The sequence below is a fragment of the Cyprinus carpio genome, chromosome B19 (genome assembly GCF_018340385.1).
Source record: "Cyprinus carpio isolate SPL01 chromosome B19, ASM1834038v1, whole genome shotgun sequence".
In the NCBI taxonomy this organism is placed as follows: domain Eukaryota; kingdom Metazoa; phylum Chordata; class Actinopteri; order Cypriniformes; family Cyprinidae; genus Cyprinus; species Cyprinus carpio.
The window spans coordinates 5,351,044-5,376,543 of record NC_056615.1 but is presented as its reverse complement, the minus strand read 5'-3'; the positions used below and the strand labels follow the sequence as shown (position 1 = coordinate 5,376,543).

Here is a 25,500-nt window from a genome sequence, read left to right as displayed (position 1 = left end):
CCAATCTGCTCTATTCTCACTTTCCTTCCACACCCTTAAGAAAGTATCAAGCACACATTCCTGTGCTCAGCCTCTAGACACAACATTTTGGTAATGTGTAGGATGGGTTCTGATGACTTTGAAAGTTAAAGTGTTGATATGGAAGCATGCAGTGACATGTAGATGACGGATCCAGCTATATACTGAGAAACCAGTAAGACAGCCGCCGATTCCTCTGCATACAGATGAGTGAAGAGACACACGCCGCAGGAAACAAGTGAAAAACATTTGTCCGGGTACGTCTGACAGAGAAACTCTGGTGCAGTGCTGTGTGTATGTCTATTCAAGCATGAGCTGCTGTTTTAATGATCCATTTGTGAAGACTTCAACCGTTTATTCATGAGACCCTGACAATGTTTGGAAAGGGAAAAAAAGAAGATAAATAACTACACGGGGCTTGATATTCACCTTGTCATAACCTGCCTTTGCCAAAAAAACGCAAAACTAGCACAGTCAATGTACTTCCTCGTAAGACTTCCTGCGTGTGCTTTTTATCACCCCTGTGAGAGGCGGCCGTCTGCAGACCTGCCATCCTTGAACAACACCCGAGACAGAAACTCCAGAAAGCAGCTAGACTTCAAAATAAACCTTCAAAACCTCACAAGATTTCCATGATTTGCCCACTACTTCTCCAGCTGTTTAGATAAAGATTCTCGATCATTTTATATAGATTGCACATTACGGAAAAATGAAAGGTACTAAAAATGTAGAGTTAACTAATATTCACAATGTTACATGATGATTTCCAAACAGAAATACAATTAATAAATAATCAGCAGTATTTCAGAATGTGCATGTGACTCAACAAACAGCTAGCGAGCATGTGATTGTTTCAAACACACCTCTTCTTCATGTGTCATATTACTGACGTAGCACATGACATAAGAGAATAAAAACCAAACCCAAAGTGTGGGTTCAGATAAAGACAGCAAAGCCGCTAATTCAAATACATTAATAACAAATAAATCTGTTTTAGTTTTTCTTTAAAAAAATCTATACAATTAATTTTTAATTTGTTGTCATTGTTGATTTATTTCAAAATTATTTTCTCTTTTTTAAAACTACTAAAAGGAACCAGAATCTGTGAAATTTCTTAAAATCACCACGTCTGATTGTTCAGAAATGTCTGTTCAAATTTATCACTAGTAAACACAAGCACTGTGTTGTTAAACTACACCTGTTTATTGTGTTAAAAAAACAAACAATGAAGTTATGGACGAATCGTTCACAATAAGACCACAACATGAATTTAGAAAATAGACATGGGTGAAATTTAATGTCATGCCAAATTTAGGCTTTATTAACTTTTGCTTGACTTTTAGCCCTAAAATACTAAAACCAAAAGTAAAATGTCCAGGCGTTTATATTACTAAATAAAAATTCTTGATGACGCAGATTTATATAGATTGCACTAGTTTATGAACCATTAAAGAAAACCTAGAAAAAATGCACCTAAGAAATATATACATTATGTTTAACTCATTTTCATGACTTTAAGGTCTTGAAATCAAAATGTTACCTGATATTACCAAACAGAAATACCAAAAATAATAGTTCCGCAAACTTTCAGTCAATTATCAAGACTGTGACTGTGCACATGACTCAAACAATTAACATATATGTGATTGTTTCTTGAGATGAAATGTCTGTGCAAGCACACCTTTTCATGTGTATACGCAACTTTACATATAAGGAAATGACTAAATGCAAAGTTACATGTAAGCAGATAAATCTGTTTAGTTCTAATGTGTGGTTACTGTTAACATCTGAAATTAACTCCAAAATCATCCTTTTTTATAAGCTACACCTGTTTATTGTAGTAATAAGCAATACAGAATGGTCAGCTTGAACTAGTTTGGCGTGTTATTCTTTAGGACAATTATGACACATCTCAATGTTTATATTGGACACACGTGTTGTGATTTTTGTCCGATGATAACCTGTTGTTTTACCGTCATTTCAGGCTGTTGTTTCAGGCAGTCGCTGGAACAACTAATGCAGAAAGAATGATCTGAGGTAATGAGGGGGTGTGATCACCCATCCCGTATCTTCTGTCTTCCCAAACAATCCACATCAATGACATCATCCGGATAATTACGCCACACCAGTGCAGTCACTCAGCCAATGTGTACGAACCATGAGAACATCTTGGCTGGCTTTATAACCGTCTGAAATTCTGCCTGTGAGTGGACTACACTGAGCAGGTGGAGTAGAAAAACCAAACCGCTGCTTTCTATTAGTCTTTGTTCTTCCTGTGTTGATGGAAAAAGTGACAGTAGTTGCCTAGCCACAAAGCAGCAGGCGTGGGCCGTGCTCTTCACACCTGACCTGATGCAGGCAGCCGAGGAGGTGAGATGGTCTGGTTAGACATCTCTAGCAACTAACACTGCCATAATACACCAAAATATATATGCACACATTACAAGAGTGTGAGGGGAAAACTGAATGCAAGTCTTTGTTATTTATACCAACAGCAAAGCTGTTGTGGATGTCTTTTTCATACTTACAGTATATTAAATGTAATGGTCATGTGCTTGGCATTAAGACAAACTTCCGAGATCTAAGAGCACTGACCACAGGACAATGTCAAGAGACTCAAGACTATAAAGAAGATCTCAGTCAGACTCAAAGAGAGATGATCAAGCTTCACTGCTCCTTCAAGCATCTCTCCTCAGAGTCTGATACCTCATTAACCAGCGAGGACTCTTGGTTCATGAAGGTCTGGACAGATATAGATATATCTTACTGCACACGTCTGCACTGCTTCATTTAATACTAGTATTTCATTCCAAGCACTGCCAAAGACATGTTCACTCACTGACAATTAGCAGAATTGACAGACTACTTGAATTTAATACAAACTGACAAACTGCTGTTTTGAGGGATTGAACAGACAAACTCACACTCCTCTTTTAATGGATTCATGTGTCAATGGCACACATATCCAGTTAGAGCGCTGCCAACACTTTACATAAACAACATAACTACTCTCAATGAGCACTCCCCCACCCTCCAGCCATTACACACACACACACACACAGATCCTGAGCTCTTCGTTCCAACAAGACTGATGCAACAGTGTGAGAAACATTAGCGATGAAGCTTCTCTTCCTCCTCCTCATGCACACATCACATTGTAACATACTGATTCTCTGACTCACTTCCCAGAATTCTCTGAGGCAACAACCACACACAAGTTCATTGTCACTGTGCAGGACAGAACAGAAAGCAGAGATACGATCAGACTGATCTGACAGCAGAGGCTTCAGATTCTTACACTGGTATCTCATCAGCATGTAAACTCATTTCACACGCTTAATAGCAGAGATATGATGACTGATTCATATATACAGCATGGTTTCTCTGGGGATAAACTTTAAGCAAATATTAAGCAATTTTCCACTCTTTGTTATATTGCAGCCATTTGCTTAAATCATTTAAGTTCATCTTTTTTCCTCAATGTACACACAGCACCCCATATTGACAGAAAAACACAGAAATGTTGACAGTTTTGCAGCTTTATTAAAAAAGAAAAACTGAAATATCACATAGTCCTAAGTATTCAGACCCTCTGCTGTGACACTCATGTATTTAACTCAGGTGCTGTCCATTTCTTCTGATCATCCTTAAGATGGTTCTCCACCTTCATTTGAGTCCAGCTGTGTTTGATTATACTGATCGGACTTGATTAGGAAAGCCACACACCTGTCTATATAAGACCTTACAGCTCACAATGCATGTCAGAGCAAATGAGAATCATGAGGTCAAAGGAACTGCCTGAAGAGCTCAGAGACAGAATTGTGGCAAGGCACAGATCTGGCCAAGGTTACAAAAAGATTTCTGCTGCACTTAAGGTTCCTAAGAGCACAGTGGCCTCCATAATCCTTAAATGGAAGACATTTGGGATGACCAGAACCCTTCCTAGAGCTGGCCGTCCAGCCAAACTGAGCTATCAGGGGAGAAGAGCCTTGGTGAGAGAGGTAAAGAAGAACCCAAAGATCACTGTGGCTGAGCTCCAGAGATGCAGTCGGGAGATGGGAGAAAGTTGTAGAAAGTCAACCATCACTGCAGCCCTCCACCAGTCGGGGCTTTATGGCAGAGTGGCCCGACGGAAGCCTCTCCTCAGTGCAAGACACATGAAAGCCCTCCAAGACTCCAAGATGGTGAGAAATAAGATTCTCTGGTCTGATGAGACCAAGATAGAACTTTTTGGCCTTAACTCTAAGCGGTATGTGTGGAGAAAACCAGACACTGCTCATCACCTGTCCAATACAGTCCCAACAGTGAAGCATGGTGGTGGCAGAATCATGCTGTGGGGGTGTTTTTCAGCTGCAGGCACAGGACGACTGGTTGCAATCGAAGGAAAGATGAATGCGGCCAAGTACAGGGATATCCTGGACGAAAACCTTCTCCAGAGTGCTCAGGACCTCAGACTGGGTCGAAGGTTCACCTTCCAAGAAAGACAATGACCCTAAGCACACAGCTAAAATAACGAAAGAGTGGCTTCACAACAACTCTGTGACTGTTCTTGAATGGCCCAGCCAGAGCCCTGACTTAAACCCAATTGAGCATCTCTGGAGAGACCTGAAAATGGCTGTCCACCAACCTTTACCATCCAACCTGACAGAACTGGAGAGGATCTGCAAGGAGGAATGGCAGAGGATCCCCAAATACAGGTGTGTAAAACATGTTGCATCTTTCTCAAAAAGACTCATGGCTATATTTGATCAAAAGGGTGCTTCTACTAAATACTGAGCAAAGGGTCTGAATACTTAGGACCATGTGATATTTCAGCCATTCTTAAATAATAAATCTCCAGCAACCTCAACAATTCTGTGTTTTTCTGTCAATATGGGGTGCTGTGTGTACATTAATGAGGAAAAAAAATGAACTTAAATGATTTAAGCAAATGGCTGCAATATAACAGAGTGAAAAATTTAAGGGGGTCTGAATACTTTCCGTACCCACTGTACATAAAGATATTACATACAAGGAATGTGGACCATGAATATGCTGATTTGATAACAATAAGAAAGGTTGTTTTTTTTTGAGCAGCAATGTTGAAAACAGTTGTGTTGCTTCATAATTTTGTGGAAACTGATGTCCCCACCCCAAGGTTTTTGATAAATAGAAAGTGTATATATTTTGAACCTTTATTTGAAATAGAAATCTTTTATAACACGACACATTTCCGTCACTTTTGATCAGTTTGAAGTACATTTGCTAAATAAAAGATTTCATACTGGTAAAAAAGAAATATATAATAATAATAAAAATTAAATAAAAATTAATCAATTAATAATTACCTGCCTGTGGGGGTAAAAAAAATTTTGTTACACATTTGCACATAAATTTTACACATACAATTCACACAAGTTTTTTTTTTATTTTGTAAATAACTTAGTATTTTAAACTAGACTTACACTGCATTTTACTTGAAAGCACAGAAGTGATTACTGTGCAAATGATTTCTGTTATGCATTGTAAGTGACTGTTTCTTCTTCAGAGCGGTGTTATAATCAAAGCTATATTTTTCCCCATCAATCTGCACATTCAGTAATCAGACTGTAAGATGCTTGCCACTTTTATAAGTGGCTGTTAGCTAGAGAATCCAGAAAATGCGTGTTAATAACACTTCATCTATCAATTCGTTTGTATGCTTTTATAAAGAGATTTTGACCTTTCCAACATGGCAGATAAACTGATGTGTGACAGTAATTAACAACAATTGCATCTTGCTGTTCACATCTACTGTAAAACAGCATATCATTTATTATTCAGTCGGTACGTTCAGCTCATCAGACGTGTGGCCGCAGTGACCAGGGCATCTCATCACTGAAAATCATGTTTCTCTGAGATTAATCCACACAGAAATCTGATCCTTCACTTGATATGAGCCAAGGGCAACATGATATCAAAACAGACCTGCTTTTGCTAAAGTACCACAGAAAAATCTGATCTATCAGCACAGACATTATCAAGCTTAACAGAAACATTATTATATTATAGCCATACTGATATATAATAACAAAATAGGGGTCAAATTGTGCAGGCTTACACAAAAAGCACAACAAACCTGGAGTATTTTTCTAATTAAATTTTAAAATGTTACAAATGTAAAATGGCAATTAGGCTTTTCCCCCAAATCGTGCAGCCTTAGTTTATCCCCATGGCATTTGGGACCATTAGCAGTCTAAACATCAAAAACTAGATGAACTGATTTCTGTTGGATTGCAAAGGATTCCAGTACATCATGTGCAAACACATCTCTGTCCATGACAGTCATATGACTGCACAGTTACGTAATGTATCACACTCATCTCAATCAAGATAGCTTTTGTATGGCTTTTCACACAGCTGTACCAATCTATAGAGTCTAAGATAAGAAAGTAGCTCATGAAAGTGGTCCACACAACCCCTAAGACCTGGCTCATGTCTTGCTGACTGGAAAAAACCCTCAAATATGTGTTTCAGCGTGGCGCTGCGATCACTGCATTCTTTACGATAGCTGATGAACCGCATACCACAAAAGCCAGTGAGGGATGAAGGGCCACACCTGTGTTTGACAGTGATCGACAGCGCCTGTCAGTCCAGTTCTAATGCTCACAGAGAAATGGGAAGCCACTGAGTTAAAAGTCTGATATTAGGCCGATGGCAGAATACTGCTGATTTGGCAAGAGATTGGACCCTACAGAAGACAGACTGAAGCATATGCGATCCAGCTGCGAGAAACACAGAGTGCTGCAGGAATGACGTACTTTTGTAGGTCAAAACCCATAAACCAGTTGCATTTTAGCACTTTCAGTTCCATCCTCCTGAGGTTAATGGGTTTTTAAATGTGTTTTTGGTTAAATGTCTGAACTCATCTACTCGCTGGTTGCTTTCACAGCCTCGTTATCAGGGAAAATATTTTTAAAGACTGAAAGACGTAATTGTTGTGATGCTGAAGTCATGTGACCGTGGTGTACTTTCGTTTATAGCCTACGTTTAGCATTTTACTTCTGGTGATCATGTTTAGGCATCAAAATACATAAAGTTTTGTTCACTTGTGAAAATTATCATGATGACCAAAATGTGTAAGAATCAAACTTTTGTTAGTCACAGAGCTTATTTTCTAAAATAATCCTAAAACCAATGAAAAATCCTACTGGGTTTTTGTGGAGGGAATCAGAGTGATGTCAGAGTAGTGACCCAGCCTGATCTTACCTGAACGGTTTTCTTGATTCTGTGAGAGGGTCCGGGATACTCTGGAGAATACAAGTCTGTCAGAAACAGGGAGTTGATGAGTGTAGACTTCCCCAAACCTGATTCTCCTGCAGGACAGAGAACGAGAGTTTACGTCAGAGATTTCAGGACGTGACTCACTCATCACTTCTGTTGGATGGTGAACTGAGTGGAATTTGAGTCTACAGATTTCCACAGAATCTGAACAGTCATCATTCACATGGTCTCCATTTGCATGCCTGTTCATTAAACAATTTGGGCAACAAATGTATTTTATTTTTCCCAGATGGTGCTTTAAACTTTTCCCCCCAAATTTTGTGTTTCCCATTTTAAAATTTTCTGAATTCCGTTTTAATAGTGTAAGTTTTAAAGGTACAGTTCACCCAAAAATGAAAATTACCTCATGATTTACTCATCCTTAAGCCAACCTAGGTGCATGTGGCTTTCTTACGAATACATCGAATACGAATAATCGAAATTACATGAAAAAAGTCCTTGCTCTTCCAAGCTTTTCTAATGGCAGTGAATGGGTGTTGAGATTTTGAAGCCCAAAAAAGTGCATCCATTCATCAAAAAAGTGCTCCACGTTGCTCCGCTTCTTAAGTCAATCGATGCATTCATGTAAGAAAAATATCTATAAACCGTAATCTCTAGCTTCCGCTAAGTATGATACGCGTGTTTACGAGAGAGTGGCGTTCAGTGGATGATGTAAGACGTAGGTATAGCGTAAGCACCGGTGAGAAGTGACAAACGCAGAAGCGCAGAGAAGAGCGCAAAACAAAACACCGGTCACAAATTAGAAGTACAAAAATAAGATTTGTGAAGAAACATGTGGGATGACTTCCATATAAGTCAAAAAGAAAATGGTTTTCCTTTGTTGTAAACAAAACTTGGTTCTCATGAGACTAGCATATTCTCACCAAATCTTAGACTACTTCTTAAGTCATGGAACACCACTCTCTCGTGAAAGTGCGTACCACAGTTAGTGGAAACTAGAGATTATGGTATATAAAGTTCTAAATGTGGATATTTTTCATACACAAATAAATTGATTCACTTCAAAAGGCCTTTATTTACCCCCCAGAGCCGTGTGGAGCACTTTTTATGATGGATGGATGCACTTTTTTGAGCTTCAAAATCTCGACCAACATTCACTGCCATTATAAAGCTTGGAAGAGCCACCACATTTTTTAATATAACTCTGATTGTATTCGTCTGAAAAAAGAACGTCATATAAACCTTGAGGGTGAGTAAATCATGGGGTAATTTTCACTGTGGTAATCAAATTAATTCATAAAAATTTTTACATTCAGTTCAAAGCGTAAACATCGTCAACAGCGTATCTGCGTATGGTGCTGTTGACACGGAACAGCATATGTTGTTTACATACGTTAATTATACACCAATTTTACTGGATTCAATTAATCTGTCCACGTTTTGCTGAAATCATAGGCCCCTATAATGCCCAACATTACAAATCTACCAAATTAAGCACTTGGAAAGCCTGAGATGCTGCAGTTTTTCAGCTTAACTCTAAAAACAGGAAACCACTCTGGAGGAGTGGCATAATGTGATCAACTCTGACATGATCTTATATGGGGTCGTTCCTTGCCTGCGAGTCTGGGAAAATGCAGACGGCATCAGAAATTTGTGGAATTCCATAAACCACAAGAGAATACAACTATTTAGCCGGATAGATGGAGGGAAATCTAAACAGTCTGAAACTCGGAGTATCTGATAAAGTACAAACCAGGAGAAGAACTAGAGGGTGTGCTGAGACCAAGACAAAGAAGATGTTCACAAGACATTATAAACTTTATTAGTGGTGTTTGCCAAGACAAGCATCAATTCCCCCACTGCTCATACTTAACCTTTAACCCTTGACTCGAAGTGTTCAACTTTAGCATGCAACTTGTCCAGCACAGTTTGCGCTACGGACATGAACAGTACCTCAAACGCATCTGGCTTCTTTAGAAAAAATATAGTTACTTATACTTGATTAAAAATACAGTAAAAATAATAACATTTCAAAATATTACTACAATTTACAATAAGGATTTTCTATTGTAATGTACAATAAAATGTAATTTATTCCTGTGATCAAAGCTGAATTTTCAGCATCATTACTCCAGTCTTCAGTGTCATGTGATTCTTCAGAAATCATTCTAATATGCTGATTTGCTGCTCAAGAAACATTTCTGATTATTATCAATGTTGAATACGGTTGCGCTGCTTTATATTTTTGTGGAAACTGATGAACAGCATTTATTTGAAACTGAAATCTTTTATAACACTATAAATTTCTTTACTGTCACTAGCTATGTTCTCATCCACATTTTTATGTGAATTTTGAGTTGAGTTATCACATTAAAAAAAAAAAAACATGCCGGATGGAAATGCCAAGATATGCATTAAATTTAAAACTTAGGCGCTCACCTGAGGTGGTTAATTTTTTTATCCAATTAGAAACCCCTAAGAAACTAGAGCACCTTAGCATCTGCACCACCAGCACTGTGTCGACTACCGTTACTGAAAACCCAAAATTTTCTTCATGTGCTAAAAAAGGTAACTCATCCCACTCAGTTAAACAAATATATCGCTGACATTTGATTTCCACATGCTTCTAGTGCTTCACCACAATGCATAAGCCTCCAACAACAAGTGACTTTTTCACAGAACAATTCCTCCAAGCATCCGAGAGCGATTCATCGGCTGGATGCATGGCAACATGGTTCCTGTAAAGCTTGGAAACAAAGAGGACAGTGTGAAGGAAACTGGGTGCATGTTGGCACAGAGCACCGCTGGGCTTCTCTCCTGACCTTTAACAAGTGCCCAACCCTGCGCCACTTCCACAGGCCGTAAAACACGGAGAGAACCTTCAAACAAAGAAAAGCTTCTTTCAAATCCTAACTGTTTCCAGAAGGGCAGAACAACAGTGACCTCACCATCGCAACAGAAACGTCATCCACACATTGCCTGGAGAGATGCAAAAGCAATTGCTATCGTTGAGCAGAATGAAGAAAAGCCCTACAGGGTTTATTTTGCTTGCTGAATGTGGTCTTTGAAACAGGCCCGTGGTCTTGTGAAAACAGCGAGTGAAATACAGTCTTCTTTAAAATGTCATTATGAATTAGGGAAACAACAAAAGCAGGAGGCGAGTGGCGGAGCGAAGCAGGCACTGGGATGCACTTCTGCTGTTCTCTGGAGTGAAACCAGCACAGCAGAGAGACAAGAAAAACAGCCACGATGGTGGAGTTACTGCTGGGAGACATACGATACTGAATACAGGCCTGCCAGAGTGAAGAATTTCCCTGCTGGAAGACATTCACATAAAAAGCTGAAGATCTTGTGGAATCGTAGCTTGCAGGAGTTTTTATGGTATCGTAACTTGCAGCTGTTTGAGGAAACTCATTTAGTACGAATGCTTTAACCCTCTGGAGTCGATTAACGCGTATACGCGTTTTGGGGTATTTTCTCCTGATAACCCCGAAAAGAACTTAAATTACACTTTCAGTTTTGATCGTACAGATAAGTGCAATACATCAATCGAATCTGTAAAGTGTCTACTTTTTTTTGTATACAGACATATTAACAACAAAACTTTGTGCACTTATAAAATAAAGATAACAAACAAGGAGTGCTGTCTGCAGCGCTTTGTCTGCGCTGATCTTCAGATACAAATGCGTCATTAAAATGAACTGTAACTCCGTGAATACTCAACGAAGAGACATGAGAGAGATATCTATAGAAAGCCTGACATGTCTACTTTTAAACTAACCAAGTGCTGCTGAAAACAAATATTCTGTGATAAAGTAATCCATATGAAAACAACGCGATGTCTGTTTTTTCACGTCTCCCTTAATTATCTTCTAATGCGACCACGCCCCCGCGCCCGAGCGCGCGCTTTTGAGATTCAAATGTTTCACTGAAGCGCGCGGCTTTTGAATACGCCCACACAACAGAAGACAACGCAGCAAGACTGTTCTTCAAGTTTTTATTATTTTACTGTTTGCTTCGCGATGAGAGGAAAAAGACATAATTCACCCCAAATAGATGTGATGTGGTTGAGGATTTGAGATTTGGATTTCCTCATAAAAAAGAATGAAGCACTTTTTTCAGCAGAGATCATAAACATGAGTAAGTCTCTTTTTATTTATTTATATACTTGTACTAGTTTTCACATAACGTGTAAACATTTTACTAGTTAGACTTTTTCCAAACTATAATTCCTGACTAAATGTATAATTAAGTGAAATATTATGAAGTTTCAATAACAATATACACTACTATACCCATTCAAAAGCTTGATGTAAATAATATAAATGTAACAAATAAATGTAACTGTAACAAATGTAACAATCATTGCTGTTCTTTCAATTTATCCCCCCTAAAAAAACCTAAAAAAAAATATTCTCAGCTCTTTTCAACATTAATAATAATAATAATAATAATAATAATAATAATAATAATAATAATAATGATGATAATGATGATAATAATAACAATAAATGTTTTTTTGTAGAAAATAAGATTGTTAAAAGGATTTCTGAAGGATTGTGTGACTGGAGTAATGATGCAAAAAAATTCAGTTTGAAAGTCAACTTTGATTTTTCCTAATAAACTGTTTAACTGCACTCACAAGTGAATATTAAATTATGTTGTGGGATAATTAAATATATTCTAAATAAACTACAAACATAAAATTATATAGATTTATTTTGTCCTCACATTCTTTCTTGTAACTCATCCCTCTCAGTGACACAGCTGACTGAATGGCTCATTATGCAGCTCATTATGCAGGCCTTTGTCTTCTCAGGTGTGAATTCATGATAGTTGACGCCTACTCGCATATGACTTTAACCAACAAAAAGTGTCTTAGAAAATTTAAATCAATATATTGTTTTCTGTAAGTGAGTAAACAAGATGATTTTCACATCATTTAGAAAAAAAAAAATTCTAGGCTACAAGCTCCAGTTCTCAAAATTCCTGGGAACCAATTTTCTATATGTGTTTTATTGCCTTATTCAAGTGATTTAACATTTTTAGTTTTTCACTAACAAATAATAACATTTTCCATTCAAAAAAACACAATCATGTACATACATGCTGCTCACATATTATTATAGCCCAGTTTGTGCTGATTACAGTGAGATTAGACTTTAGCCATTTAGATATTTATAAGAAACTGAAAAAAGCACAAAAGTCAGGGTTAAAGGAAAGGAAGGACTTTGCAAGTGTTCCATATAACACCCAATTCAACAAGAATAAATGTCAATGGTGGATGGGAATAAGTGCTGCCAATCTCCCAAAAATAAAAATGCTGCTGCAATGATAACGTCATATCTGTTTTGTTTTGAGTTTTCAAGAATAGCTTCAAGAACTGCACAAACTACTTTCATGGTTAGTCTTTATCCTTTCTGCAGCTCCACAGCGTCCATTACTGTTCACTTTCATTGTATAAAAAAAAGAGCAATGTGAATATTCTGCTGCTGCTTCTGAGTTCCACACAAGATTCAAAATTAACAAAGGGCAAGAATCTTCTCAACTTTATATTTATACATTTTGAATTTATAGTTATGTAGCACAGAAGACCAATCGTAATTCAGTATGCAAATATATTCATGACACAAACCAATTAAAATTTAGTATGCAATTCAGAAGACCAATTATAGTTTGGTATGCAAATAGATGTAAGAAAGACTAATTGTAATATCTCATGAAGCATACGTGAAAAATTAAGCCATCACAAGACAACGCAATTATGAAAGGTGTGGTTTCACTTTTTGTGACTGAAACAATAGACCTATGTTGTCTACAAATATGCAAGAAAAAACAGTTAAATAATAGTGTAAATATTGTGAAATACTGTTTATGGTTGGTCAGTTTAATTGTCATTGATAGATCTGGCAAAAAAATAAATTCTGTTTTTATATAGAAAGAAAGCTATAGAGGTTTAGAACAGCATGCGGTTGAGTAAATGACAACAGATTTTTGGGTGAACTATTCCTTTAAGTAGTTATGCTCTAAATCACTCCACGCAAGAGATCTGAGTTTGTGTGCAGAGTTTAGCATTGAGGAAAGAGAAGAGAGACATTGATAGATGAACAGAAAGGTGTCTATGAGCAGAAGGCTTACTATTTTAACACCAGAGCTAATTACAGAGTCCTTCACTGAACTCTCCGCCAAGAATGATGACAGATCAGGGCTTTCCTGTCAGCTGCCCAAAAATGCAAAACTGCGGTATCTGTAACCCGCCCTGTCTCTGTGCATTACGAAACTCAATGTTTGTGCTGTGTGTAATCCTTACAGGCCTGCCCTGAGCAGATGAAAAACAACACACACCACACATCCATCTAACCGTCTGTATTTCACAACATTAACCATTACTGAACAGACTCCTCAAACACTACAGTAAGTTCAAACTACTGCAGTCGGGGGAATCTAAACAAGAGGCAGTGAGTGTTACAGAAAGCCGGAGCAGAGCGAGCAGAGCGAGCAGCTCAGCCCAAAGCCCACCAGGCGGACCGGCGAGGGTCCAGCTCACTTCCTTTAAAGGAAATATCCCACAGCTGTGTAAACCAGGAGGGTTTACTCCAGAGGAACTCCCCATCGCATGACAGGGGCGGGGGAGCTGGGAAGCAGGAAAAGCTCGGGACTGTGCTGGGAGGAACAGAGTTTACTACGAACTTCCAAAGAACTGTCACTGAACCCGGGAAAGAAGACCTGCTAGGTGCTGTCAGAATTAACAATTTAATGGGATAATTCACCCAAAAATTTTAATTCAGAGAGCTACAGTATGCAGAAGTGAAGATTTTTCTGCACACAAAGCGCATACATTACATGGCTCCATAAAATCTGGATTAAACCACTGGAGGCACGTGGTTTTGTTTTATGATGCCTTTATGACATATTTTAAGTTTGAAAGTTTTAATTTTCTTAGACTTTTCACACTTTATTATATTTTAATATAACCTTGCAACAGTGTAATTACACATTTAAGTACTGAGTAATATTAATTAGCAACAGGGTTTGGTTTAGGGTTATTTGTATGTAATTATGCATAATTTTTGTTATTACTACAGTAACAACATGTAACACTGTTAAAGGTTTTACCGAAATATCATTAAGATATTAAGATTCTTGTGTTTTTGAATAAATAAAGCAGTATCAATGTCATAAAATCACAAGTCTGTTTTGTTTTAAAGGACAGAAGCTATAGTTTATATGAATAAAAAAAATAATAATCACAAACACTTGTAAATTAAATAATTTAAAAGATTTATTAATTAATATGTAATCTTTTTTTTTTTTTTTTTTTTTTACAAATGGATTATGACAACTTGTATACAATGTACTCTCATTTAAAATAGAACTTTTAGAATGTTTATTAGTTCTAACAAATAAGTTGTTTAAACAATGTTTGTAATTTCCACACAGGAGAGACTTGGTGGTGTTTCAAAACAAAGGGAAATCAATATCGACTATCGGTCAAAATGATTCGAAAAATATCAGCATATCGGATATCGGCAAATTATTAATATCGTGCATCCCTAGTACCCAATCTTTTTATCATATCACATTCAACTGACAATTAAAATCACAATATAATTCTTGGTGCAACCGATTACATCCAATCCAAATATATTTCAGTAAGCAGACAGATGTAGGACAAAAGACCAATCATAATTCAGTCTGCAATTCAGAAGACCAATAGTTGATATGCAAATAGATGTAAGAAAGGCCAACTGTAATTCAGTATGCAAACAAATGTCTGTTTACTGATGGAGTGCAATAAAGGTCATTGTGTGTTTTTAAACTTATCTTACATTTTCTACACTTTCTTAAAATTTAATCTTTATGTTAGAAAAATAAAAATCCAGAAACAGCTAGCACACCTAGGCTAAATGTGTAATGATATCCAAACTATTTAAGGATTATACGTACACTGTTCCTGTACAACCACTGTAAAACTTAAAATGTGGAAGACAAACCATCATTTTTCAGCAATCAGCAAGTAAAGTTTAACAAAGCCTATAATCCTTAACACTGATAATAAACACATCTAAAAAAGGGAAAAGAAAGAAGAAGAGACTTAAATGCAAATACATCAGCCGAGATCAAGGCCAATCCTTACAAGCAGCTGGTTAATCACTGGTAAATATTGACTTTAACCAGCCTCATGACTCTATCCTACTGTCAGTCAACAGACAAGTCTGAAGCCATGGACAACCCCAGTGTGCATCCCACTGAGAACAGACGAACGGGCTTAAACAACAACATCTGGGTCTTTATCATCCAAAGAGAGAGAGAGAGAGAGAGAGAGCTGGAAGTGTTTGACAGCACTTCTTCAATTACTATGGGATCCTAATTACACGTTGTACACCAAATTGCCATCTAAAAGCTCATTTCCTGCCCAGCGTGCAGCAGAGGGGGAAACTCCAGGGCGTAGCTGCTCCAGCACTCCTCCCAAAATCCCATGGAGATGGAATTCTGAAATACTGACATGTCAGAAACGCAGATTCGGTTATGGATTGTGAGCAGGATGTGAGGTGACCCCAGGTGGGCGTCAGGGCCAGTTTAAAGCTGAAGGTGGAGGTAGATACGAGTCCTCAGGCCAAGCTAAATGAATGGGATTACAGGAAACTTCCCACCCACTAGGCCACGCTCACACACACACACACACACACACACACACACACACACACACACACACACACACACACACACACACACACACACACACACACATTCCAAAGGAGGGGAAAAACCCCAGGTCCATGGGAGAATAGGAAGAACATTTGTTTTGAATGCTCATTTCTTCAAGCCCTGCTTTCTCATTCTGTTCTGCCATGTGAAATCCATCACTGATGCATTTCAGCGCACAGCTGCCAGCGCCTGGCATGAAGCGGCCTGTGTGAAACCGTATACCGCCAGACACATGAGCGCATGTAATCCACACAGCGCTGGATGCTGGGTCAACAGCCCTCTATTTCTGACCCCGTGTTCATTAACGTTTCACTTAAGCTTTTTTACGCATCTCACAAACCTCAAAAAGAAATACAATCTTTTTTTAAAGTAAAAAAGTAATTGTGACTTTTCACATCACACTTGAGGTTTTTTCTCGCAATTGCAAGTTTAGATCTCGTAATTCTGACTTTTCTCTAAGAATGAAACATGAAAGAAGAAATTTAGTAGATTGTTCATGCTGCTCTGGGGATGAGGACTGTCCAGCTATGACACTTTACTATGTGATCCACAGAAGAAGTCATACTGGTTTTAGGTGAGTAAAATGATGACTAGTTTCTTTTTTGGGGTGATAAAAAGCTCAAAACTTTGAAAATAAAGAAAAGGTCTATTAGATATTGCAAAAAGGCCATTGCAGGCATTAGATATCGGTACCCTCAAGTGACACACGCGCTTTCATTTAAGGTAAAGAGAGGAATACAATGGCCAGTGGTGGGATAAACAGGACAGAGGATACTCACCGACGACCATGAGAGTGAATTCGAAGCCCCTCTTCACAGACTTTCTGTACACTTGGTTGGGGAGATTTGCGAACCCCACGTACCCCTCAAGGTTCTTCTGTTGCTGCAGAACAAAAACAAACACAGTCAATGGCTTCAGCAGGCATGACTCACAAAACACTACAAATGAGAAACACGTAGGCGGCCATCTGTCACGACTGCACACGGTTACTGTTAACACCTTCATGAATCTTGAGAAACATTTGGTTTGACACTCAAATAACAGTGTAGAAACATGGCTATAATAATGCGGGGGCTTTTTTCAAGACAAAAGATCATTTAAGAAGTATATTTTTACAAATCCTGAAGAAAAAGAGTACAAAACAAAAAAAAGAATCCACTCCAATGTCTTAGTGATAATCTGGACTCTACAAGTGACTTAGGTCCCTTTGTCAACTTAAAGACCGTTTCACACCAAGACAAATGTTTATCACTCCAAATTTTAATTGAACTGAACAGCTATTAATGCATCTGCAATTTTTCGTGCTGAACACTCAAGCTCACACACAGGCCTTTCCTTCATCCGTTTCATTAGCAACCAGGCGGAAAAAGTTCACTTCTTTTTTTAATTACTTAACATGCTACCACACAAATGATCTGAGGTATTATTCATGTTTGTAGCATGAATAAAGTGGGATGCACAGTGTAGGACACTAAAGTTTAATACTATGATTTAAGCAAACCATTGACTCTAAATATGACTGTTTGTAATAGCCTTAAAACACCAATTATAATATCTAATACTACATTTTGAGCTAATTAGTAGCACAGGCTCCAAATGTGAAATCACTATGCATACTTACTGCTACTTTGGAGAGCATTCAGATCATGTTGTTCCACAGATCGATGGATGAATAGATGAAGAGACGATCAGATTCCAGCAGGCAGGGAGAGAGGCATCCACATACACAAAATAAAACACAAAGAGACAGAATGAGACAAAGATAGATAACAGCTGAACTACTACTTTAAGAGGTCTGCAACTCACTTTGGTCTGTTAATCAAACCAATGAGGACAAAGGCTGTGTTTACACCTGTTATTAACATCCATCTGAGGTGAACCAATCACACATAGGTGATCAATCAAACCACATTCAAATAGTCACATTACTACAGGTGTAAATGGCCAATAACACTTTTAAGATTCTGTAAATATCAGTCTATTTTAGTCCTAATACCAAGCCTGTAGTGTTTTTCCAATGCTGCACGACCAAACCACTTCTCTAAACATACAGAATTACAGGAAGGCCAGAAATGGGGATTTAGCGCTAGACTTTCACAGTAAAACTGTTCTTTATGTTCTTTCTGCTGAAACAGCAAATCATCAGATGCACGGATCTGTGATTGCAGCACATAAAAACCCCAACTCATTTGACTATCAAAACCTTCATGCTATTCTGCTTAGGGCTGCACAATTATTCAAATTTCTAATCGCGATTACAATAACGGATGCCACAATTACGTAATCGTTCAAATCGGCAATTAATCGTTCCAAGTCCACTTATGTTATTCTGTGTGCTAAAGATGCATTTTTTTCTTTCTGCATGTTATCTGAAGGGTTTTTCCCATTATTTTAATTTTAGTTTTAGTATAACATTATAATACCATTCATATTTTTACTTTTTTATAATTTAAAGAAGAAACCAATCCGATGTATAGTTGACATTTGAGGCTTAATACTATAGAAAAGCACTAAAAGTTTTTCAGTTAGAGTGTTTACAGCTTGTTTATTTTCATATAAATAAACGGCATGCAGTTGTATCAAACAATGGTATAAACATCATTCAATGTAAATCGCAATTAATAATCGCAATTACAATTTCAAAGGAATAATCGACAATTAAGATTTTTGTCATAATCGTGCAGTCCTAATTCTGCTAACACCACAAAAGCAAACGTCCTGAAGGAACGCGTGCAGCTTGATAGACAAGACTGTGATGATGATTCAGAAAGTCAACTGCAATGTACAGTAAAAGAGTATTAAATCAGCTCAGACGACTCATGCATTATATTATATAGCATTATAAAGTCTTCTAAAGTCAGAACAGGTCAACATTTATGCTACAGCAGGGCTCAACATTAACGCTTGTCTGGGACAAGTGGATTTTGTGAAGGGGCAAGTGAAAGAGAATTATACTTGCCCGACCGGACAAGTAACCTAATTAAAATTTTTATAACAAACAATAACTAGGGCAGCACCGAAACTTTGGCGAGAATGATTCTGATTTTATTACTTTCAGTGTAAACGGTGACTAATAATGGATAATGCAGGATCAAGGTTGCATCAGTTGAGGCTCGTGCAGCCTGTCTGACTCGCGGAGAAATCAAAACTATAAGCGCAACAGCACACACAAAGAAACAAACGTGAACCAACATACTGTGGTACGAAAAAAAGATAAATATTCTATATAATATATGCAACATCACACAACCAAGAGTCATGTTTTCCTCACTATCAGCACGATTGCAAATGTGATGATGATTTTATACAACTTTATTTCAATAAACAAGTAATATTAAATGACTTACATTTTAGACACATTATTGATCATTTTTGCTCCATTTCGCTAAGAAAAATAGTTCTAAGCAAAGCCACAGCAGAACAGTCGCGCATCTCTGAGCAACACACAACAGTGTTTCGTTACTGAATGATTCAGCATTTTTGAACGAGTTAATGATTCAGTGAGCCATTCATAAAGACAGTCACTTCCTTCATTTATTGAATGAATCAGCTGTTTAAACGAATCGGTTGAATCAATGATTCACTCATTAAGACAGTGACTTGCCACCGACTGCTGGTGGTACAATTTCATATTTAAAAGTATCATTGCATTTTTCCAACATTTCATATTTGTATTTCAAAAAAGTTAAACATTAATCTAATAACATTATTTATGCATTTGCAATTTTGAGTAAATTGAATTTATGGAACCTCTTATCTTCATTAAACAGTCTGAGTAACTGAGTAATATAATGGCACTTTCGATGCAGCTTCTGTGTTTCCTCTGCAGTGGAAAGATGGAGTTTGTTTATACTGATTTCATTTGAATAGTAACAACCATATAGTGTCTTATTATTCTAACTTAATGTATTGATCAAATTTAAGAATTTGACGTAAATGGTGACATGTACATTTAATCAGGTTAGGAAAATATTGTCCTTCATAAACTTAAAAAGTGTAACAGCAATCAATTTAAAGGCAAATATCACAAATATAATGATTAAAGTAATTCCTGATAGAGCTCTGATGAGACTTCAGAATAAATTACATTTGAGCCAAAAAAAAACAACACCACCTTTTTTTCCCCCTGGACAAGTAACTTTTTTACTCGGACAAGAGAATGACTGATTTACTCGCCTGAAGGACAAGCACATGTCAGAGCTTAATGTCAAGCCCTGATTCAGTGACAATCACATTTTCATAACATCAGCAAATGGTTCAAAGACTAAAAAAGGGGGTTTAACCATCAAAACAATACATTTATTTTTTTCCCTAATACATTAGAACCTTTTTTTAATTTTACAGAAGACACCAACTAAAACGTCTTTCAGTGTAACAATAGTTCAATATAACAAAAAATCTTGTCAAGCATATTTAAACCTAAAATCATTGCATGTCATTAAAATACTATTACAGCCCCCAGAAACTAGTAAACTGTCATTCTAAAGCTTTACCAATCTTTGCCACTGTCCTTCAACCCACTAGGTTTTACCTATTTGTCAGCAAGACGTTTTTAATCATTTAAAATATTACAAAATTGAGTATGATCACCATTTCTTCTATATATTTTAATAAGTGCAGGTCAGAATGTGCATGTCGTTTCATTTTTACATGAATATATCTGTTCAACTGAATGACTATAAAACATTTCAGCTAGGGCTGGGCGATTTTTCCGATTTTGTAGATTAATTAGAATTTTATGCTTTGCCACGATTTTTTATATTTTTTTAGAAATCAAGGAATCGTGATTTTAAATAGAAAAAATAATACTAAACATTATAATTAGACACTTTGACAATATCCCAATAAAAACAGTAAAGAGAAAATAACGTGATTAATCACTCATGTGTGGCGCGCTCATATCGCTAGGTGCCATTCACGCAGAATAACCTTTTGTGTTGAAAAAGATAAGACGCGGGCAGTGGAATAAGAAAAATAATGCAAGAAGATGCGAGTTGAACATCTTTTAACTTGAGCGCCGTGTTTTTAGAATGCCGTCACACACAAGAAAAGAGAGCAAAACACAAAATCGCCCACATTTACACATAAAAAAAAAAAAAACCACTAAAGCAACGCAATCGAATAAAAAAACACTACTGTATGTCTGATATTTCATGTTTTTATCAGGGTGACAGGCTGAAAGCTGTTGTTCATTGTTTTTACAGAACATTTATAGTTAAAAATAGTCTACTGGTGTTATGCCTCATCATTCTGAATTTAAATTACCTTGACTTTTGAGAATTTTTTAAAGCATTTTCCTCGTATTATTTCTGAACATAATATGCATAAGACAAGCTTGTACAAGATGTAGTTGTTCATGCAATTTCTGCAGAATTTATATTTATAAATAAAGTAGGCATTCAGTGATAATCACATTAACACAATCCAAAAATAGGCTACAACCATATTATAATCAATTTTACATATCTTATGAGAACCAATGCCATTTAACATAAAGTGCATTTAAATGCACTTTAAATGATCGTTTTCATTGGAAATAAAGCAAAAATTCAACTTCCAATTCCTAGACCAACTGACTACTACTGCCAGTCTGATTTCTGCCAAGTTTATGTTGTTTGTCTTGGAGATTTTGTCCTCTCTTACTCTATTCTAACCACCCACACAATGAATAAGCATTGCTCTTTCCTGAAACTACAAATGAAAGTCTGTTACAAATATCCTGCACCACTTCCTGCTGATGTTATCGTTGGGGCAGGTGTGAGGTGTGAACACACGAGTACACGCAGAGGAAGTCTGAACTCACGGAGGGGAAACTGAGAGGATGTATATGTTCCTTCTTCCAGGCTAAAAGCCTGTCAAAGCCGAGACGCTCTGCATATTTGAAGGGGCACATCTCAATGAACCATTACAGTAAATGCTCTGATGCAAATTCAGATGGTCTAAACAACACACCAGCAAAAACTAAACTAAAAACTACATTTCCCTGTGGTGAAGTACTGACAGAAATAGTCCACAAGGATTCACACAAGCAAAAATAAAAACATGCCAGGGCTTTCACCACACATATGATATACATGACTGCATCTCAAGGTCAAATTCTGGGTCACTGATGTGGGTTATTATGGGATAGACGGATGCCTTCATTTCACAGAACAGATAAAGGTAACAGGTTTGAAACACCATGAGAGTGAGTAAATCGTTTTTGGGTCATCTATCCCTTTAAAGGATTTTTCCGATGACACCAAAACCATTATCTTGTAGAGATCTAAAGGGAAGATGAGAGCGAGAGAGTGACTGCAGTCCAGAAACAATGACATGTTTTTGTATGTGGCTTAACTGCCGGAAGAGATGTGGTAGTCTGAACCTAAAGCAGTGAAGAAAGACAGACAGAAAGAAAGGCAAAGCAGCGTCGAGGAGTAAATGAGATACAGCGATATCCATTTCTGACAAGACACATTTTCGACTAGTACTTCACAGGATATGTCTGACTCGCAAGTGTCAACAGGGACAAAATGAACTGCAAACTGCACAATTCATATAGACGCATAAAAAAATGATTCAGATACAAAAGGGATAATTATCCTAAACCAGGGTAGAGCCTTTTTACTTATTTCTTTCAAATTATTCTGTGTTCCATGTTAATGATTTAATTAAGTTTTAATAATCAAAAATCATCTCTAATCAATAGAAAGTTTTAAAACTGTAACAATTTAATTAATCTTAAAAAAAAAAAAAAATTGGTAAAGTGCTGCACAGAAGTTTACTGTTTAAATTAAACACGGACAAAAACTATGACTTTTCTTTTTTTTAAATGTCTACATAAATTCTATTTTTATCTTTTCATTTTATTTGTCTACTATTTTGAGAAATACATTCTAGAGTAAAAAATTTTCTGTCATAATTTCTTCAAGTAAAGCAAACTTTTATTCTGACAGGTTTTCTGTGACGGTAGTTTTCTCAAATGGTGAAATGCTGGAGAAGCGACTCTCAGAGCAGCTCTGGAGATGAAGTTTATGTGTTCATGTCCTCATGAGACGGCAGACACTGAAACCATGAGCGTCACGCTTGCTTCAGTATACTGCGCTTGATTCACACTAGTCCATATTGCACTTTTGATTTATTCATCCAAAACTCTCCAAATTGGATGATATTGAGTATTATATAATAAATTCCATTTTTATGACTGGATTTTGCGATTCCATCTTCATTTTCCGTATCATGGAAATCGTATGGCGGTACTAGGATCTTGTCGACTCGTCGTGAGCAAGTGAGCAAAGCATGCCGTCTCGGTCTGGTTTTCTCATCACACACTCAATGAAAGCAGTCAGACAATACACCCCATAAAAAGGCTATTCTGACCACCCACAGTTCAGACACACATTCTCTCTCAAGGTTTCAGCTGTAAACTATTCACTTAACATCCTACTCAGGGGCTGGAAAGTCATTATCACATCTGCATCCAAGACCAAAATAGATTCACGTCCACAAAAAAGAGGCGAATCCCAGCTGCTTTCATGTAATCCTGATTTCTTCCCCTTCAATGTAGGATGAAATCCATGGATTCAGGATCAAATCCAACTGTATTTTTTCCATTTTATGAAGCCTTAGGACTACACAGTCACATGTGAATGGACAGGATTCACGCAATAGCCATGTGATCCAAACATTATGGGAATAAATAAAGGAGGAATTCTTCGGCCACACCAGAGATCTCACTCACAGATGATCATGCTGTGTGTTGCTACAGGACAAATTTCTTTAGTAGGCTTCATATGAGATGTTATGCTGCTTAAAAGTCAAGGTAAAATCAGCTAATCTACATGCAACATCTTAAATATGAACTTTAAGACGAAGTCTGCATGAACCAAAATGGACTATTTGTACTTTTTTTTAAGCACACATTACTAGTCATTTGATGAACAAATTATCCATGCATTAAATCCAGTGGGGTGTTCTCCAGTCAAATTCGGAAAATGTGCTTCCTCTCGGTTTGATGATGTCAGTCTGACGGCTTGGGCCAACAGTCAGTGTGCTGCCAGCTAGAGATGGTGTGGAGGTGTGCTAAAATCAAGCCCAGCCTTCTAGTCATTATCGTGCTTCACCCAGAAAGAGCCTATTTACGTCACAAAAAGTTGGTTGCACCTTCCAGTTTACGCAAACTTTAATTGACAATTAAAAAAAAAAAACTGGTCATGCATTTACGTTTAAAAATGAAAAACAAATGTATTTGCATCTGTGCATTTCTTGCAAAATATGTACAAGATAGATAATTATAGACCTATCCACCCATTCATCTACCACCTAATCTCTCCATGCGCCCAATCCATTGTTCTGTCCACTCCTCTATAGGCTATATACTAGATCTATCCATACCGCTATTTATCTGTCTATCTATCTATCTCCATCCATCTAATGGTATATAATCAATTCTCTGCAGCAGGGGAGTCCAATCCTGCTTCTGGAGGGGCCACTTTCAGGTGTTTAGCTCCAACACACCTCCCTAAAGGCTTCCAGTACTCTAAAACAGCTTAATTAGATGATTCATAGATAGATAGATAGATAGATAGATAGATAGATAGATAGATAATGTGTGTTTAATTAGTGCTGGGGCGGACTGCAGGAAGGCGACTGATCTACTGCAACACACACAAATATTTGAATATTTTGAATATTTCTCCAAAGCTGAGAGTGACAGACACAAGGAGGTGTTTCTCTGCCTGGCCACAGCACTGCATTCACTGCTTAAGCCCATCCTACTGGTATTTTCACGGAAAAAAATATTGTGGTAATGCCATATTTAGTTTATTATGGCATTCTTTGAAGTGACGTACAATGAAAACACCAGAGCGCGATGACTGAGTGCTACAGCGTTACGGTCTGATGCGTTCATTGTGCCACCCACAGTACAATTTTGTAAGCTTAAACATTAAAATAAAATACTTAGGCGAGAAAAGAGACAGTTATTGGTGTGATAATGACACACGGAGTGAAGACTAGACTGAAACAGGAGCTCGAGCAGATCTGTTTGTCTATTAACACGTTCAGGAAACGCATCTGCCGCGCGCAACAACGCACGCGAATTCAAAACACACCGCACAAACAACGCAATAAATCTGCTTACAGAAGAGTTTCACCAAACGCGAGTTCAACAAAGCGACAGAGACTAAATGCTCACCCATTCTGCTGACGCTCCCGGCCGCCTCTGTAACCGATCTCTCGCCGATCGACATCGCCTTTCTCCAACTCACGGTCCGGCCCACGGGCGTACGTCACATTTCTTGCGTAGTCTCCCTTGACGACCACCGGGGCTACGGCGGTGGCGTATCTTCAGTGAATAGCGTCCGCACAAATCTCGCGATATTTCATGCAAGCCACACGGGGGGGAAATGTTTTATGATTCAAATGCGGGATGGGGATAAGTTTGTTTCGGCATTATATAACAACAGATGTTTGCCAACAAGTTTCGGAAAATTTGACTGCTTTATTTTTACGTTCACAAAATAATTACAAAACAAGGCATTGAAAAAGAAG

The 25,500-nt window shown here is 37.5% G+C and overlaps 1 protein-coding gene across 4 annotated transcripts in view; it reads right to left on the bottom strand.

The window, feature by feature from the left end:
- sept7a (septin 7a) overlaps positions 1 to 25,291 on the bottom strand; it is a 44,130-nt gene extending 18,839 nt beyond the window's left edge. For 2 of the 4 annotated variants that reach the window (XM_042745731.1, XM_042745734.1), the window contains exons 1-4: positions 25,145 to 25,291; positions 24,709 to 24,710; positions 16,749 to 16,851; positions 7,246 to 7,352 (exon numbers count right to left, since the gene is read on the bottom strand). In XM_042745731.1, coding sequence (XP_042601665.1) covers positions 7,246 to 7,352; positions 16,749 to 16,851; positions 24,709 to 24,710; positions 25,145 to 25,199 — 267 coding nt within the window. In that variant the 5' untranslated portion in view covers positions 25,200 to 25,291. Of the gene's footprint in view, positions 1 to 7,245; positions 7,353 to 16,748; positions 16,852 to 17,590; positions 17,596 to 24,708; positions 24,711 to 25,144 lie in introns of all 4 variants that reach the window. The other 2 variants (XM_042745730.1, XM_042745733.1) reach the window with 2 other exon arrangements.
- Between the last annotated feature and the right edge of the window lie 209 nt (positions 25,292 to 25,500).